Source organism: Solea senegalensis, linkage group LG15, assembly GCF_019176455.1.
Source record: "Solea senegalensis isolate Sse05_10M linkage group LG15, IFAPA_SoseM_1, whole genome shotgun sequence".
NCBI lineage: Eukaryota > Metazoa > Chordata > Actinopteri > Pleuronectiformes > Soleidae > Solea > Solea senegalensis.
Window position 1 is genome coordinate 9,229,338 of NC_058035.1, and position 19,068 is coordinate 9,248,405.

General features: G+C 42.1%; 1 protein-coding gene across 2 annotated transcripts in view; it reads left to right on the forward strand.

Annotated features, from left to right (window-relative positions):
• The window catches only part of LOC122781772 (ADP-ribose glycohydrolase MACROD2-like), a 124,000-nt gene extending 107,993 nt beyond the window's left edge, over positions 1 to 16,007 (forward strand). For both annotated transcript variants that reach the window (XM_044045779.1, XM_044045780.1), the window contains exons 12-14: positions 11,592 to 11,630; positions 11,973 to 12,044; positions 13,927 to 16,007. In XM_044045779.1, the coding sequence (XP_043901714.1) occupies positions 11,592 to 11,630; positions 11,973 to 12,044; positions 13,927 to 13,949 (134 nt within the window). In that variant the 3' untranslated portion in view covers positions 13,950 to 16,007. The remainder of the gene's footprint in view (positions 1 to 11,591; positions 11,631 to 11,972; positions 12,045 to 13,926) is intronic.
• The last annotated feature ends 3,061 nt before the right edge of the window (positions 16,008 to 19,068 follow it).

Genomic DNA, 19,068 nt, shown 5'->3' on the forward strand with positions numbered 1-19,068 from the left:
TACTTTGTTTGGGTAAGGCATTGAACTACGGTGCAGTGAGAGAGAGATAGATACATATATATACTCAGTCTTGTGTCATCCAGTTTGGTTGTTACAGCCTCTGGTGCTCCTATCATGTGTGTGTGTGTGTGTGTGTGTGTGTGTGTGTGTGTGTGTGTGTGTGTGTATTGCTGACCACATGAAATAATCTAATATTTATTTTATTTTTTATTTTTACTTTATTTATTCCCATAAATCTGGATCACACAGTCAGTGGTCACAGGTAGTCTCAGCCTGAACCAGTCACTCTCTTACATCTGTTTCATGTTCTACTGACATTCAATTAATTTAGGGCGAGAGTGAACATTGCAGATAGATCCGTCTGGGATGGCCTTCTCCATCCTCGATGAAAAGCCGCTGAAAAACATCCCACAAACACTACAGGCTTTCCATCACTGGAAAGCTTCACTCCAGCCTTGATTGTTGATTGCGTCTTGCCTGTGGCCATCAGCGCCTTGTCACTTTCTGAGGTTACAACAGGCGGTGTGCTGTACGGTGGCACTGTTGAGCGGTAAACAGTGGTGTCATTCCAGATTGAAGGCAGATTGCATTTTGTATAGACGAGCAGGTCCTTGGACTGAGTGCAGACCCAACTGTCTTAGATATTGAATGTCACGCACGCTGAGCTTAGAAAAGTATAAGACAGTTGATCCCAGGACAAGAACAAATGATTCCAGAGCCAATACCTTTATTAATATAATAACTGTAATCAGTCTGCCTGCTCGTGGCTATAGAGTTTTTAAATGTGCGTCAGTGTAGGAGTAATAAAATGGCTCGTATTGATGGAAGGAATGAAAAATGAGTAGTGTGTGTTTGTTTCATCTATTTTGCATGTTTTATATTAAATGACATTGTATTCACAAATAACTCAGAAGTGGTGATATGGATTTGTTCTTAAATTTAATTTTCTTCTCTTCAATCCGTCTTGGCGGCCTGATGTTGTGTTGACAAAAAAAATATGTATTTTCACAAAATATTGAAATCCTGCTGATACTTACTCTTCATTATTACTATTTTAGAAATAAGCTGCCAACGTGCGAACAGTGGCCGTACACAGAGATAATTCTGATGCTGTGATCTGAGCGAGGAAAGGCAACCGTGCCTTAATGCCTGAAATGTTATCGTGATACCTTTTAAACATGTCCTAAGCTTTGTTTTCGGCGAGAGGATTAAACCACTGCATGAACAAGGCACACTGCTACTATTAATGATCTCACATTGCAGGATGTAGTAATACAGATATGTCTCCACAGTCTTCTCAAATGTCATAGTTTGCATTTGCACATTTACATCCATCCACTCCCAGTTGTTGGCAATGTCTGTTGACACCATGCTGTTATCACATCCCTCAGTATTGCACATATGAAAGTGTGTTTCACAGCTAAGCATCTTAGTCACACACACACAGCTAAAGAAAGCTGCTTTCTGTTTTATTCATTTTCACTCTTGTCATCAATTGAACTTGTTAGTGTAATAATTTATTCAGTCTACAGGTTTCCTTATATTAGATATATAGCTCTTATTGGCATCTGTTGTTTACATTGCAGGTCTGAATACATATAAATATGCTTACCTTTAAGCAGTTTGCCCCGTTGTTCTCAGTTTTTCAAACGACTTTACTTTAGATTAAAGGCAGCTTTAAGATTCCCCCAAAAAACATTGTCTTCTGAGGATTTTGTTTATCTCTCTAGAATCTGTGGAGATGTTTGTGCGGAGGTAGGCAGACGAGAGGTTTTGTTTTTTAAATCAAACGACGCCTCCGCTATACCATTATACCTATATGTTTTGGATATCTCTCTGCACAGGCATCGAGTTTCTCAGTCTGATATTTGGGATGTTCTAAAGCCTCAGACTGAAATGCATGAATATTCATAACGCACGTTAAATACGAATGTAGTCTGCAGTATATTGTTAGTGTGTTTGAAATATCTGCTCGGCGAGCCTTGTTGTAGTGACTTGTGAAAGTGAGCACCCGCTTCAGTAAGCTCATGAAACATCCATAAATTAAAAGAAGACTGCATTTGCCTAAAGCTAGGAATAAATAAATCTGAGCTGTGAACAGAAATTGTTTTTCCTTCATGCAGTGTGATTTTCCTACAGGAGGCAATAGCTATTGTCTTAGTTCCAAAGGTAAGATTTAATGGCTGCACAGATTCAATGCCACCAAGTAAACAGCACCTTGTCCTCCTTTCCAATCAAACTTGGAGCAAGTTTTGACTGTTGAGCATCCGTCATGTAATGCAGCAAGCCAACGCAAACATAAATCAGGTTTGTGGTGGGCAGAGCTATTGTGCAGTATGATTTACTTTTTCACTGGCCACAATGTGCTACATTATTGACAGCTTTTCTTAAATGTGTCCTTAATACAGTCCTGCTCTTCAGGAAACACATGCTTAAATATAATGCACAGGAAACCGTGCATTGAGGAGTGTGAGTTGTCAGCGTAGTGTCATTATCTGTTTTGTTTTCCTACCTTCAGTGAAGTCAGCCTAGAGGCTGACTATGTAATGAAAGCAGCTCCTTGTCTATAGAGACTATAAAGAAAGGGCTCTACAGAGAAAACATTAAGGCAGTGGCTTCTACCTGAGCATGGCTGGGTGCAGAACAGACGGACAAGTCGGGGACAGGCTGTAATAGCAAAGCCAAGCAGGAGGGAACCTGCAGGGTAGAAGGAGAGAAAGAGCATGGAAAGACAGACAGACAAAAGCAGCAGGCCATCACAACAAGCCCAGCCTTAACACAAGCCACCATTACACAAGCCCAGAGGCTACTGGACCTGATGTTCTTACTGCTCTGCCCCCACCCTGATTTTTCTTGTTTACTTCTCTTTCTTTAAACCTGTTGTTGTTAAGACAAAATCACAGTCATTCAAATAAAACCTCATCGTCCACAGGGTTTCCCCTTGTGATTGTCTTAAATTTCATGATTATTTGGCTCAACATGTTTTATTACCTTGGTGGTTAGGATGTGTTAAATATTGTTGGCTACAACTGCTTTATTTAGCACTGTGCTGCAACCACTCTCAGCTCTCCGCATGTGAGGCTCAAAGCAGAAAGCCCAGCTGCATCCTCAAGTGCCATATGGTACGGAAAAACCACATGCACATCATATAGTACCCTCTGCCTTTCACAATCGGCAAACATTTAAAAATGCATCTAAATGAAGGCACAACAAATCCCCTTCTAACAACTGTCAAGAGAGTTGGTTTAATTCCTCTTGTTTGCAGGTGTTAGTTGGGGGGATTTTATTGATTTTCTATGTGTTTTACTCTCCCTGTGGTACAGTATACCCGAACCACATGCAGACACAAATGGCTTCTCTGAAATCCAGCAGGCTTCTCATTGGTAGTGTGAAGGTACACACAAAACCATAACAGTGTAGAGACCCTGTGGCATTTCTCTTTTCTCAAAGCATCAAAAGTACAGAGTGTAATTTTTATCAATTCATTACAAATACAAAACATTTTTTTTTTATCTTCTTGGCAGCTGAATAATTTATCCCAGAATTTGTGAGTATATTCCTCTCAGAATTTGTTGTTCAGGTGCACTTTGCATTTATGTTCTTTCTTGTGTTATTGCAAAAAGGATTTGTAGGTTTGCTTAATTGGTTGTTTTGTGCCTTTTGGTCTCGGCCTTTTGTGAACACTGGGATACTGACAATGTAAATCTAATTCTGGAGAGCAATGTGGTCTTTCCCATGGCTATGAGTTGTCAGCACACAATTAACTTTTGGAATAACATTATATACTGTAGCACTGAGTGCCTCCTCAGGGAGCAAGCTGCCACTGGCTGAAGACATTAGGCTAAGCTTGTGTTTTAGAGCTTTTTTTTGCGCCGTCTGTTAAAGTCCAGGAACGGCAGCTAAGCCAATCACAGCCCTGCTGAGGCCTTGTGTGTGGACGCTGAGGAGGAGTCTACCCACAGTCCTATCTTTATCTGTATTAATGCAGCTTTTATCACTGAATTCCATTTTGGCTTTAACTGATTGCTCTGACAGGCTTTGTTAGTTTTAGGTTACTATTCAGTAAGCATGCAATCTAATTTCTTGGCGATTACAATATAAATGTTTTACTTTCCAAAATAGGAATATTTCTTTTTCTTTAAAAACCCTTCAAGTCTGAGTGAATCTGGCTCTTTGTCCATCGTTCCCTGCAACATATTTAAAGTCGTCCGACTGATGAGAAACACAGGACTCTGTTCATGTGGCTGGAGATAGATAATACATCAACAATGGGCACCATGTCCATTATGTTGGTCACCAATGTCCTAGAAGCCTGCTTCAAAGACGGAAGGGGGGGAGGGGGGCGGGTGGTCTTCTAACAAGCAATGAGGGACACACTTTTTATGTCCAGCTTTGAAGTTACTCTTTTGATCAGCGCTCTCATTGTGTCCCCACCCTCCCTGTTAAAATCACAGAAACAGCAAATGAATCAACTCCCAACAACCACACTGAGATTTTTTTTATCAGCCAGCAGAGATGCAACAATGTGTGTTTGAGAAGTCACACACACACACACACACACACACATCCTTTAAAAACTCACAAATGCATGACACTGTCTGAGTGATGAGTGATCTCTATATGTGTTGCTTGTCACCCAGAGGCAGTGAGGAAGGTTTGATGGTGGCAGTAATTCAGTGAGAAACAGAAATAAACTCGGGCGAGATACTGACAACAATAGTCTTTGAGACTTTGACATGACAACTGCGACTTTAAGTGTTTATCCCTTTGGACTACAAATGTCATTCTTCTCTTAAATCACTGCTGTTCTTTAGATACTGACCTGTTTCTCTTTTCTCTCCTCTGTGAGTTCACTGATGCTATGATGCAATCATAAAAAATACAGCAGGACATTGGCAATATAATCATTACTCCATAAATTGATTAGTCGATAAATAAATTCGCAGTAACATTAATTAGTTTGTTGAGGCATTATACTGTATTTTTGAGTAGTCCTCACATGCTTGTTTTTGACTTAAAGTGTCTTTTTCGTACACAAACATATTCATTTCAGTGCAGATGTACGTCAGACATGCAGACAAATTAGATCAACCTCTTTCGCTAGACACATACGATATAACAAAAAAGAAAATATCTCAGCTTTTTAGAATGCATCATGTGTGTGCTTTTAATGCTCGGGCCAAAGTAATGAGTCAAACCAGTCTTTGTCAACACTGATATAAGTTTTGCACCTCAATCATCCAGTCACGGCTCCAGGATTAGTTGGTGAAATTCACATTTCCTTTGTGTCTGAAGAAAAGGATGTACATATGTAGACAGAATGAGGTTTTCCTCCTCCATTTTCTCCATTGGAGTTCAGTGAGGCTGCAGCAGCGTCAGTCATCTCAGCAGCTTCCAGGTTTTGTTTGCTTGGTAACGACACATGGTTTAAAACACCTCTGGTTTCTTCTACGCCGTATCTTCAGATGCTACATGTGATGCTACACAGCCCCATATACATCACATTCTTATGCCATATTTCCTCCTCAAGGCATTTTCACCATTCTGAAACGACACAAGTAGATTTTGGTAAATAAAGGTCAGGGTCACTGTGACCTCACTAAACACATAATTGGCCATTACTCAGAAATTGATGTTATTCCCACAGTAACACTGTAATTATACAGCAAACAGTGATGAGGTAAAGTCATGTAAATGATGCCATGATGGCATTATCTGAGGTCACTTCTTCATTGTCTGTCATTTGACTGTATATCTCTGTTAGCTCTATATTGGCATTTTTCCACTATATAGTACCACCTCACCATGCCTCTACACGGTTTGGTTTACTTTCCATTACGAAATAGTATCTCTCAACGTGAGCGGAGTCACACGACACACACACACACACACAAACTAGTGACTAGTGACTTGTAAAGCAGTTATTTTTGATGTACTGAATCATTAGAATCAGTTAATTATAAAGATTTGTTCAGTACTTCCTCCTTGACCCGAGCACAGAGTCTGTCTGACACAGTCACTGAAATACAACGGCAGGGTTTGTGATGCGACATTTCCGTGCTAAATGTTGGAGATTAACGCAAGTTAGTCACTGGTGGGCATGTAACAAAAAAAAGAATGACATATACAAGATACTTCTCGACTCAAGGGAAACTGAGGTTGGGAAGCACAATTTTTCAAGCATACTACCCCTATTCTAGTAAGACAAAGCTAAATGCAAATCGATGAAGTATCCTTTTTAACTGATCTACAGTTTGGCATTGTTTGATTCTTGTGCCTCTTCCTCTGGCGGCTCGCTTGGAACCTTGTCTGAGCAGGTTCTAAAATAAGTACCAGGTATTGCTAATGGAAAAGCAAAACAAACGTGCCGTGCCGTTCTGTGGTGAGTCGAGTAGCGCTAGTGGAAACACGCAACATGCTATGCTGCCGCCACACACACACACACACACAATACTTCCAATGAGCGCTTCCACTCACGCTGCTCTCTTGTTGACCCTTAAATTATGGACAGCTTTTCACTGCAGTCTCCACAAGCTCTGTGATTATATTGACCACTCTGATCCACGATCTCCTGTGGAAAACCTTGAGGCATCACTTTGACTATTAATCAGTCAGCTGGCCCGAGCTGACCCACAACCACCCTCCTCTGTATGTATGCTGCTTCGACATCTTCCCCAGCTGTGGCGTTTCTCATGTTAATGTAGCACTGGGGGTTCTCAACATCACCTTGTACCACACTTGCCAATCACCCACTGGACTGTCTGCCTGGGCCTTGATAGAGTAAATCACAATAGGTAATGAGGAGCTGAGGTAGAGAGGGAGACTCTAAAGATTATGTAAAGTAATTCAGGGAGTGATGAGAGAAGAGCAGGCCACCACTGACAGCAGATTTAGCAGGTATGTAGGTCACACAGGGGGAGGCCTCTTTTGCATTTTATCCCTTCCATGTCTATTTTTGTGTTGGCTTCCTCTCCCACTTCTTAATCAGTTATTCACTCACTCCATTCATCTCTGTGCATCTCAGTGTTCTTGCTGTTCTTTGTTTTTTTTTTATCTTCTGACACATCACTGTGACTGTCCCACAACATTTGGACAAAGTGGGGGAGTAAAAAAAGACTAAAAGGAGAGATCAGGGGTGAGCAATGTTGCCAGTGAGGATAGCATTCTTTTTTGACCCTGTGCCTTTTCAAAAGTTTCCCAGTGGTCATTTCCCACTCATCTTTTGCAACATATGCTGTCAGCTGTTCTCCCTCTTGCCGTCCCTCTTGCTGTCTCTTTCTGCCGTCTAATCACCCCCAGTTTCTGTGAGTTGTGGCTTAACCCCAAGCAGATGTCCTGTTCTCCTTTCAGTCATTCAGAGTACTTTGTGTTTTTCTCATCTTGTCAAGCATGGCCCAGGCCTGTGTAATGAGCTTGGGCCTTTTCAGTCAGTTTAGAGAACCTTGACCCAAGTCAAAGCCACCTCACCACATCCACCACTGCAAGGTTACCCAAACCCGCAGTGGAGCACAACTCTGCTTAGTGTCCACAACCCCTCAGCCAGCCCCTCAGAAGAAAAGAGGAATATTAATGAAGGCTCTTGGTTTTTCAGGAGGATGGCATTAGAAAGGGGGCGGTCACAGTGTTTACTGAGCAGGCTTGTTTTCGTCTCCCTAGCCCGCGGGTCACAGCTCAATGCTTTGTAATTGGCTCAGGTTGTCAGACAGTGCTTCATCTCATAGCAAAGAAAACTACAGCTACCAAACACTGCACCCCCTTTCTGACAAAGTCCTCTTTTTTATGTTTTAGAGCAGCAACTCATGCAGCTAAGCTATGTCCACGGACCTGCACAATAAACTTAACATTACCATATGAAAATGGGCTGCTTTCCACATTTACCAGCTCATTAGTTCTTTTGTTTGGGCACTTGTCGAGGTCCACGTGCTCTTGTTTTGCTTTGAGCGCGGAGATGTCTGTAATTCTCTCTGCAGCAGGCATACCAGACCCCGAGCTATTAGTCCATGTACTGTTCAATGAGGGGCTCTTTGATACTTGTTTAATATACATGGCCTAATGCAGACCAGGCCAGAGTCCCTCATAGACCACCCAGTTTATACTCGGAAATTAATTCTGCCCTCATCTTCAAAAAGGGAGTGGAGCTTCTCAATACACTGGTACTGACCTTGACATTTTCCTATCGTATTCTCTCAAAATGAAGCACTAATGAGCGAGCAGAGGCTGTGTGTGCTTTATGAAAGCCACAGTTACCAGATCTTTGATCAACTTGTGCAAAATAGAAACACTTAATGATCAGCATAAGAGACCTCGCCACTAAATGTCTTTCAGTTGTATTTTAATTTGATTCATACTGTAGTGGAGCTCTCAGATGCAAAATACAAAATAGGTTGTTGTGGTTTTCACTAGCTCCAGGACAAAGGTTGTGATCACATATTTGAGCAGGTGCATCTGGAGACCTGTGTGAGTTTTCTTGGATCAAAGCTCCGGGACATGTTCAGACACAGTAGATCAACTCGCCGAGTCATGGTTTGGGGATCAAATGAACGGAGGGAATTGTCCTCGGGAACTGACTGTGTGGCCAGAAACTTCTCCTCTCCTCTGTCGATTTTTATTCTTTCTCTGCTGTAGCGGGGAAAAAAAGGGAGTTGAATAAAAGACGGTGAGATGTCCTGTGGCTGAGGGACAAAAAGAACCTCCTGTTCTACTCAAGGCTCCTGTCTGGAACATTAAGCAGAGACATTTCCCATGCTGCAGTTTGGATGACCCACAGGGACCGTCTCCCCCGTGGGCTGACTGAGATACAATGACAGGAATATTAAAACTGCTGCAGATAGAGACAAACGCTGCTTTAGAAAAACAAAATCATCTTGTTTTTAAAATGACCTTTTATACGTAAGGTTGACACTGTAGTTATATTTGAACACATTTTCTATGTGGCTGTATATTGGTCGGCAGTACACCGGTGCTGACCAACAAAATGTTAACTACCTCTTGTCTAATAAATGAATGGAAGATGGGGGTATGTAATTTTCTGCTTGTCTGCATACAAGGGTGACTTATGCCTAACTTTCTTCCTTTCTCTCCGTTCTCTTATGTGTGTCAGTTTGAGCACACACGCGCACACATTCTCTCATCCTCTGTGTTGATGACTTTTCTCTCTGGGATACTTTCACTGACCGTCCGAGAGGCTGAACTGACAAGAAAAGTTAAAGAATGTGAAAGTTTTGCGAACACTTTAATTGGTTTTTTTTGTGTATCTCTTGGGCGGCCTCCTTTCATTTATAAATTAGTCTTGTTGTGAAAGCCTTTACTAAAACATTATATTTTGACAGTTAACAAATATACGCAGATTGCTGCTCCCAGATGGAAAGCAAATGCAGATTAGATACCCCTGTAAAATCATAATCACTCGCGCTCGCTCATGTTTATAGAGAAAAACACATTCTAGTGTTAGTTATTTTATTCTTAGACCCCATAATATTTGCGCAAATTCTCTTATCGAGTAAATTACAACCTAACAGTTTGGGAGACTGTTAAGGTTCCCTCAGGGTCTTTGGTCCTGGCTTCAAGAACCACTGGTGTAAGCTGTCTAGTTTCCTGCTGAGGGAGTCAATTCAGTCCTCTGTTTTTCTGCTCTTTTCCTTATCATCTCTCTGTGGACTCTTCCTGTCCAGTTTTTCCTCTCTCTCTCTCTCTCTCTCTGTCTGTCTCTCTGTCTCTCTCTGCCTCTCTCTGTCTCTTTCTCTCCTATCTTGTTTATGTGTTTACCACAGCACACACACACACACACACACACACACACACTTCCTCCCCTAAATGATAGCCTCTATTCTGTCAGCACACAGGAGTCAAATTAGAGAGCGAGACAGACAAATGTTGCTGTGCCCCATGAGCTTCAGGCAGACATGAGAAGCCGGGGGCCTGCAATGAAATTGAAATTCTGAGCTTTTGGCTTTGTTTTGATCAGTGCTGGATATTAGAGGAAGAGGACGCTGCCCGAGCATCAAGACTGTGCTGTTATTACCTGAGAGAGAGAGAGACAGAGAGACAGACAGAGAGGAAGTAAGGTGAATCTGGAATTAGCCCAGTGCTTCACAGTGAGCTCCGGCTGCTGCGCTCTGCCTGTGCCATGTTAGCTCCGTTATAAAAAGCAGACGCGACCGTGGCTCAGATCCAACACGATTCATAACATCGGGTTCGTCTCACAGATCCTGCCATCAGCTCTGACATCCATAATGTAATCATGTGGAAAAGTGTTAATGTATGGCATATCATTTCATGGGCATGCTTCATTTATTGTGTCCTTATTGACAACATATGCCTCTCTCTCTCTCTCACACACACATGTGTGGCGAAATCTGTGAGCGCTTCTGGAGAATTATTTCTGTGACATTCGACATGAGAATGTGGTTTTCTTTTTGATGAGTTCATAACAAAGCCGACAGCGGTTTTCTCTTGGTTATAAAATTGCATCCTACAGCAGCAGAGCAGGAAATATTAGCAAATATTAGATGAGCTGCAAGTCCAGTAAAACTTTAAAAAACATTAATTTAACTGACATTATTTATAAGTAAAGCCAAAGGCCAGCACAGTTATTGGTATTAATCCCTCACTGAATATAAGCAAATAAGGTAAATCTCCAAACTATACTCAAGAGAGTTTGGGCTTTTTTTTTTGTCCCTCAGGACTTTCTTTTCACTCCAACAAATTAATTATGAAAATGAAATACAAGTTGTAAATAACCAGAGCAAGACTTTAAATAGTTCTGCATTTACAAAGCATAATGTATTTTTTGCCCCCTGGACAGTTCCATCAGATCCTTAGATGAAAAAGTCAAAAAGAAAGAATTAGGGTGAGACTTCATCCTTCCTGCTTTGCAGCAGTTTTTGTATCCCAGTGGTTTCCTGCAGAGAAGAAATTTCCTTCCAAAAGGTTGATTAAATCAGTTTAATGTTGAAGAAGCAGTGTAGCATTAATATACTGTATACAGTATGTTCCCCACAGCTACAGTCAAGTGAAGCAAAGGTAATATGTAATGCCCAATCCATCTATATGTGTTTGTGAACTGTGTATCCAAACCTGCAATTACTCGCAGGTTCCTGCTTCCTATAAGGCTTTAAATGACCTCGTTGCTGTATATACTCCACACGTTCGTCTAACTTGCTGTGGTGTTTGTTTACATTATTCCATATATCCACCCGGGGTGTGCAGTTATTTTTATGGTGTGCTTCTGTTTGGATGATTGTTGTTGTAAAAGAGGAAAGCACAAAGCTTAGCACAGCGAGTGACGAAGAAGGAGTTGTGACAGTAGCAAAGAGGCCTGGGAGTCTGTAATTAATTTTGCATGAGTCTCTTTCCCTTCTCGCATTTGTTTTGTTTTGGTTTGGTTTTATGTTTTGTTTTTGTGTTTTTTTGAAGTCTAACTCTTTAGGAACACATCATTTGTGGTTAATGTTCCTTCTTTTTTTTTATACTTTTATTTTTCCCAAATACCCAAGCCTTTTGGCTGGGTATTTGGGAATATTCCCTCAACTGTATGAACTGACTTTCAAGGTGAGTAACATGTCAATATTGTAATGTGCTCCGCATTACAGATGTCTCTGAGATCAATGACACTGGCACCAGCAACGGAGGTGAGTTATCCTCCGTGAACTTTCCACACTGAAACCTGCCACTTAGAACTATCCCTGCTATTATGTAATGAATGCACTTACATTTTAATGGTTAGAGTGTAATGCAGATGTATTCTCTGATTTAAAAACACTACATTACAAACATAAACCCACTTACAGCTCCTTTCAAAGAGCTGCTCTCGGCTTGTTTTGCAGGCCTGGCAGGGCAGCGAGAGATTGTTTAGCTAAATGATGCTTTTCTGCACAGAGCTGTGAGGCAAAAGATTGCTTCATTATCGTTCATATTTTTCCCACTCTCTCCTTTTCTATTCTTCTCTTTTAACTTACTCTTCACCTGTCTAGAGGAGATGAAAGATCATGTGGAGAGTTCAGAAGAACCTGATTCAATTCCTACTGACAGCAATCACTCCAAAGGTAAGGGCATGGAGAAGGCACTCGCACTGCATACTTATCGCGCACTCATCCCTATTTATAAGCAGATTCTTATTAGTAGCCACAGCTGCTGATTTAAAATTCACCTCATCTGGAGAATCCTCAGTGCTGTGCAGCTCAGTGTTACCCAGCTTCATCCACCTCGTCTCAGTTTTCTCCCGCCTGTCTGCATCTCCTTGTCTCTATAGGGGCAGGTCGCAGGCACGCAGGTTTTTTCATGCTCCTCCAGGGCCAAATGCATTTTGTAAATCCTCACTACCCATTTCAGTGCTGCGGCTATGACCCTGATATTTTGGCATAAACGTGTCTGCGTGTCTTTGGAGATTGAGTGTGATGAATTACCTGCAAACCCAACGATCAGACATTTAATAAATCAAGTGTGCAATGCATATTATTTTAACAGGCAGCCTACACAGACGGTGGGAACAATAATCATGCCAATAAATCATATTTGATATGGATACCACATTGTTGTTTCTCAGTCCTCTGTTGAGCGTCAGAGTAATAGGACAGCGTGTAATTTGAAAGTAGACATCTGTGGAGAGTGCTGTGACTTTCTATGTCTGAATTAGTTCTGCATGTGGCTCTACAGAGATGTTGAGCCTTGAGAATGAGGTAGAAAATATTGGACTGATTATTTTGGTTGAATAAATAGGACAGGCCAGCAGCATGTGAAATCATCTTTGCAGAGACTGTGGTTTGGTGTCAAAAAGTGGCTCACAAACAGTGTCATTTAAAATAACTTAGATATTTCTTTAGTTTTAGAGTTAATGAGGTGGCCTGCTAATGTAATAAATTATGTTGAGCAAAACAACCATCTGTAACATCTCATTGCCTTTGTGGTGCTGAGATAAGCTTGAGGTGTGAAAGGTTTTATTTACATCCTGGCTGATGGTGGATAAGTTGTCCCTGATGTTGCACTCACACTGGCGGCTGTGCCACGTGTTTATGTTTACGGTTCAGTTGAAATTGAGTAGAAAGTTGTCTCACTCTCTCCTGCCTTTTCCTTTTAGCACCTACAGAGCTGCTGAAAAACAAGTGCCATCACCATTTTTAGTGTTTGACATTAGCTCGGTACAGAAGTACCACTTGTGGTGACATCTCTGTCACAGGGAAGCTAAGTAGCACATGGTGTTTAGTTTAGTTTGCAATTCAAATTAGCTTTTATAAATACATAACTATACATACAACATACTCCCCAGTTTTCTGAACAAAACTCATATTTTCTAGAATTTTTTTTTTAGAAGATTGAATTCCAGTAATAATTGTTGTCATTGCCCTTTGTTTGCTGTTTGATGCACATTCTGCCACCAGAGCTCTCATGGGGTGACAACAACACTTCCCATGATCCCATGCTTTGTGTCCTGACATCATCAAACTAGGTCTTTTGTTATTGTCCCGATTGAGAGATTGATAGGAGCAGGGTTGCACAATGGTGCCTAGCTGACATGGGTGAAAGGCAGGGTACACCCTGCACAGGTAGCAAGTCAATTTAGAGCCTAATCCCCAAATCTGCATGTGTTTGGACTGTGAAAGGAAACTGGAGAACCCGGAGAAAACCCATTCAAGGCGGAAAACTCCATGCAAACAGTAGTAGTTCTGACTGGGTCATGAACCTGGGTCTTCTTGCTACAAAGGCAAGAGTGCTTACCACTGCACCAACTGTGGGCTATAGTGTAAATGGTGTCAATGAAAGTGCCTGATGAAATTCACAATTTACATTTCATGCTCATCTCTTCTGCAGACGTCAAAGAAAAGAGAAACCGTGATATTAAAGATCTCAATGTCATATTAGTTTTGGGTCTGAAATTCAAAAATCTAAATTCAGACTACGTTTGTTTGTTTGTTTTTTTTCTCCATCCAGACACTGATGAGAAGAAGGAATGACCAGCTGAGGGAAAAGACAATCAACCTCATCTGACAGCCAGCAAACTGTGCGAAGGCCAACCACAATGGTGTCACCCTGGTCCATGTTGGTAGGGACTCTGACTCTGGTCCAGGGCAACCATTTTCTCACATGATGCTCACATACCCAACTTGATTTAGCCCCCCCCTCTTCATAAAAGGGAAAGTTCAGGTTTTCTGTGTGGTTGTGTGAGGTATTGACACATTGTCAGCACTGACTTCACTGAACTTGCTGCTGTCTCTCAGAACCAGCCATGGACACATCACAGACGCTCAATGTCACTGGAACCATGGCTGCCAGCAGGGACACAAAGAAAAACCGATGGTAGCCACTTAACGGGAACTGCACCTGCTTTAGTGTATGATATATTAATAATACGGTTCATGCTTTTTTCAGACAGTTTAGAAAGTCTTTACCAACTGAAACCTGAAGTTTGTACACTAGGAACTCTATTGCACCTAAGTCCATAGAAGAATTCTGAGTTTTTAGCTCTTGGAGACAAGGGAGTTGCTGGCCTACTGCTACTTTGTTCAGTAAGTTTGGGTCACTGACGTGAATGTGATAAAAGTCAGAAATGAATGAACTGATGAAGGCAGAGGTGAGTTAGTTTTCTCAATTGACTTTGGTGCTGGGAGTGAGTTTCAAAAACTCCCGTTTCCAGCTGGAAAAGCTGGCAAGAAAAAGTGGCAAACCATTTGTTATACAAGTTATTGTAGACTGAAACAGGCAGAGAATTTTGTTAAGCAGCAGAAATCTGTTTTTCCTTCCACGTTTTAAGTCAGATCAAATGTCTGTGTCCCATCCCCTTTGAGATGGGGGGGAGGGGAGCTGCTCGGCGAAGTCAGTGCTGTCAGTGTGTCAATACCTCTCACAACCACAATTCAGAAAACCTGAACAATCCCTTTAAGAAAACACTCATCCCTGAAGTATGTGTGTTACGTATGTATATGTATGTATGTATAAAACCTTGCTATACGACTTGAACATATCAACCAGAAAAGAAGAGCCATACCTCACTGTGTGTTAGAGTCATACATCATTTTTCCAGCTGGGTGTGATGAGATAAACCAGGTTAAAGTCTTTTTTTTTAACCTAATCCCACTGTTAGGGCATGGTGACGCTGTCAGAGGACAGCAGACACAGCTCCCACATGTTGACACTTCAGGCTGGATGATGCATAACATCATCCAGCCTTTTGATACTCGACTATCGTCTCCACAGTCGAGATGACATCACATAACAGTGGAACGCCTGACAACACCCTGCATTTGTGAGCCTCCTTTGACTGCAACACACAGACACATGCCATGTCTTTCTCACGCACTACTGCAGATTGAGCACCGCCGTTTAGTTAAATCAACCGATACCATGATTCAATAAGGCTACGTGCCACTTCCAGGCCTTTCATCTATGAACATCACTGATAATGTCTCCTCTCCACTGCTGTTCTAACTGCAGCTTAACTCGTTTTACCAGGAAACTGTTCATCAGCACCCACGCACTAAAGAGGATGTGAGTGTCTTTTAACAAATCGATTACTCCCCCCGCCCCTTTTCGTCTAAGCCATTTTCAGTGCATGCCAGAAAACTGCTTTGAACTTCCCCAACATAAACAGGATTTATAGTCCTCTTCGCTTTTCGCTTGTCTCCTTACCAGATTGTCTTTAACTGTATCGAATGGAATCTGCCTTATTTCATATACAACCACAAATCAACAATCACAGACATAAAGAGATGGTCCAAGTATGAATTCCTGGTTGTGTATTGCTTGCTGATGATTTGTAATTTTAAATACTTCATGTAATGGCTAAAACCTGTTGTTAATGGGTTTGTTTGTTTTTTTCTTCATTTGATTTAAAAAAACAACAAAAAAACAACAGCTTTTTGGGGTTATTTTTTATGTTGGTATGATTCATGAGTTATTTTCAGTAGTACCATAGATCAGATGAATTAAGTTCAATGAAATGATGCCTTCATACTTTGATGTTTGCTTTGCTAAACTATAACAGAAACAACTAATAAAGTTTAAGGAGGAAACTATGTCTCAGCATTTAATGTGCCTTGTTATTTCACTTGGGCCATCATCACAGTGTTTTAGTTCAGTTCAGGAGCAGTTGATAAAGTTAGCGTTAACGTCCCTTCTTAAATGAGAATATTTTCTCGTTTCTTTGCTCAATGTTGCTCGAAAAGAAAACTGAATCATTTTGGTTTGCGGACAAAACAAGACATTTTCGGGGTTTTGGGAAGCGCTGATCAACTTGACAAGGAGTTTGTGACCAGAACTTTTCTTCCTATCAGCAAAGAGTTATTTCTGCGATGAAAAAGAAAACCTTTGGTCAAACGTTACTTCTGTTTATTACTCCTAAACTAAGATTTTATAATGACAACTACTACCAGTGATTGATCAGAGCAGATTCCCTGGAAAACCATCAACCAACAATCATATAAATAAACCAAATAGACTTTTACATCCTCCTATGTGTATGTATCTTTTTATTAATGTATTAATTCATTCAGCTATCAATTGGCTAACTTAAAGAAAAGTCAGTTATCTGGCATTCTTCAGTTGAGTGCTTCTGGTCCCTAAATGGAAAACTGTTGTGAAAATAATATATAAAATATAAATTGCTGCTGCCCATTTTAACAATGATTCATTAAACCTCTGCTATTGTTGAGGCAGCTGAAGCGAGCCGTGGCTGCAAGATTGCTGTGGCCAATCGTGGCGGTAACCCCAGACCCGCTGGTGGACACCAGAGGTCATGGGAGCCGTCCGGCTGAAGGAGGTGGCCTACAGGGCATGGCTGGTCTGTAGGTCCGTGGAAGCAGATACCAGCGGGCCAAGCGGTTCATGGCAGTTCCTGAGGCAACAACCTGGGTGTGGGAGGAGTTCAGTTAGGCCATGGAGGAAGCCAATTGATTGGCTCGAAAAAAGTTCTGGAAAACCATCCGGCACCTCAGGGGAAGAAGGCGGCAACTCGCCCACGCTGTCTACAGCGGGGACGGGGAGCTGCTGAACTGTGCAACTGTGGAAATATTCAGTTGGTGAAAGGAATATTTTGAGGAGCTCCTCATCCCACCAAGCCGTATTCCTTTGAGGATCCAGAGCCAAGGGGCCTGAGGATGGATCGGTCAATCTCTGGGCCAGAAGTCGCCGAGGTGGTCAAACATCTCCACAGTAGCAGAGCCCTGGCAGTGGACGAGATCCACCCTGGGTATCTCAAGACTATGGATGTTGTGGAAAGGTCTTGGCTGACACGCCTCTGCAACATTGCGTGGTCAATGGTGGCAGTGAATGTGGAGTGGCAGTCTAGTGTGTTGAGGACCAGAGGGTGTGTTCCAACTACAGAGGGATCACGCTCCTCCTACCCCGTTTAAAGGTCTACTCCGACCTCAACTATCCAGTCGATAGATGAACCACAAATGGCCGAAATGAGTCTCCTCCACTGAGTGGTCGGGCTCAGCCTTAGAGATAAGGTGAAGAGCTTGGACATCCTGGGGGGAATCAGAATAGAACCACTGCTCCTCCAGGTCAAGAGGAGCCAGCTGAGGTCATGGGCTTCTGGTTAGAATGCCTCCTGGACACCTCCCTGGGGAGGTGTTTCAGGCATGTCCTTCCAGGAGTAGAACTCTGGGCTGACCCAGGACACACTGGAGGGATTCAAACGCTTGGCTGGCCTGGGAACACCTCGGACTCCCCCAGAGGAGCTAGTGAAAGTGGCTGGGGAGAGAGCAGTCTGTCTGGGCTTCCTTGCTAAGACTGCTGTCCCTGGGACCCGGACCTAGATAAGCGGAAGATAGCGATGATGATCTCTAACTGACAACTTGCAACTGTGGTGTCCCAGTGGCAAGATTTAAAAAAAAAAAAAACAGGTTTGCCATTGCATCCAACAAATAAAACCAGAATAATGCTGGAAGCAAACGTATAGAAGAGAAGGGTTTCATAAAGGCTGCACACTGGCCTTCACAATAACTTGCTGTAGGGTAGGTCAAGAAGTAGTGACAGACAAGAAAAATAAAGAAAGACTTTTATCCCCAGCCAGAATCAAACTAGGAGAGGTGTGTTAATGTTTGATCAAGAGTTTAGAGCTGTTTCTGTGAGCAATAACTAACAGATAATCATCTATCAAATACAGGAATTAGGTGCTTTATCATGTCATGAGAGAGAGTAGCAATATTCTGCAATTGTTGTTTGATAAAAACACATCAACGACAGGTTCGTATCTGCAAATGTGAAAAGCCAATGAAAAACAAGGTTCCTATCACTTCAGCAGCCATGTTTACATTCCATTAGCTTGTCGCATGCCAGGCAGATGTCACGAGTGATTGTCCCCGGAACGGAGACGGTTTAAACTTTAGTGACTTCATTTAAATGTTGCATGTCAGAGCGGTGGGATCCCTGAACTTGAGCAGTGGGTAGTGTCAGGGTAAACGGCTTCATTGCACAGGCTTGCTGTTAAGCACCGACTCTGCGGCATAAAACAAAAACACTTGAGTAGTGAAATATCAAAGTACCTATTCCACACAAAAAAAAACAGCCTCACTCCAAACATACCAACGGTGGATTTTCTGTTTTGCATCAGAGTGAGTTATGAGGCTGAAATTGCACAGCAGAAACAGAGCACACGCACTGCATCTGCAAATTAAAGTCAGATATGATGGAGTGTTTATGTATGTGACTGTAGTGTCGATCAACCTGTGTAGTAACCGTGTGTTTTCAGATTCTATCTGTCAGGTCTTATCATGCAGCTGCGGGGCTGATATGATGTGATGTGCTCCGTTTATTCCATTTTCCAGATGAAAGCCCTGTGGACATCATCTTATATAAACATGCATTACCATGTTCTCTCTCCTTTTTTCAGATTTCACCAGTTCGCTCCTGCTGCAAGCTCCTCCCACTCCCCCACAAACCCCCTCCCCCACCGCCACACCATGAGGACCCTGCGCCACACAAACTGTTAACATGGCACAAACAAATTGGAGTGGGGGGGGACTCTATTCCCTTAAATCCCAGCGTTAGATAAGCTGTTTTTTATCTGAAGTACAGGATTTGCCCTTAATAAAAGTTCATCTCGCCCACATGAGGCAAAGGCAATACTATAGG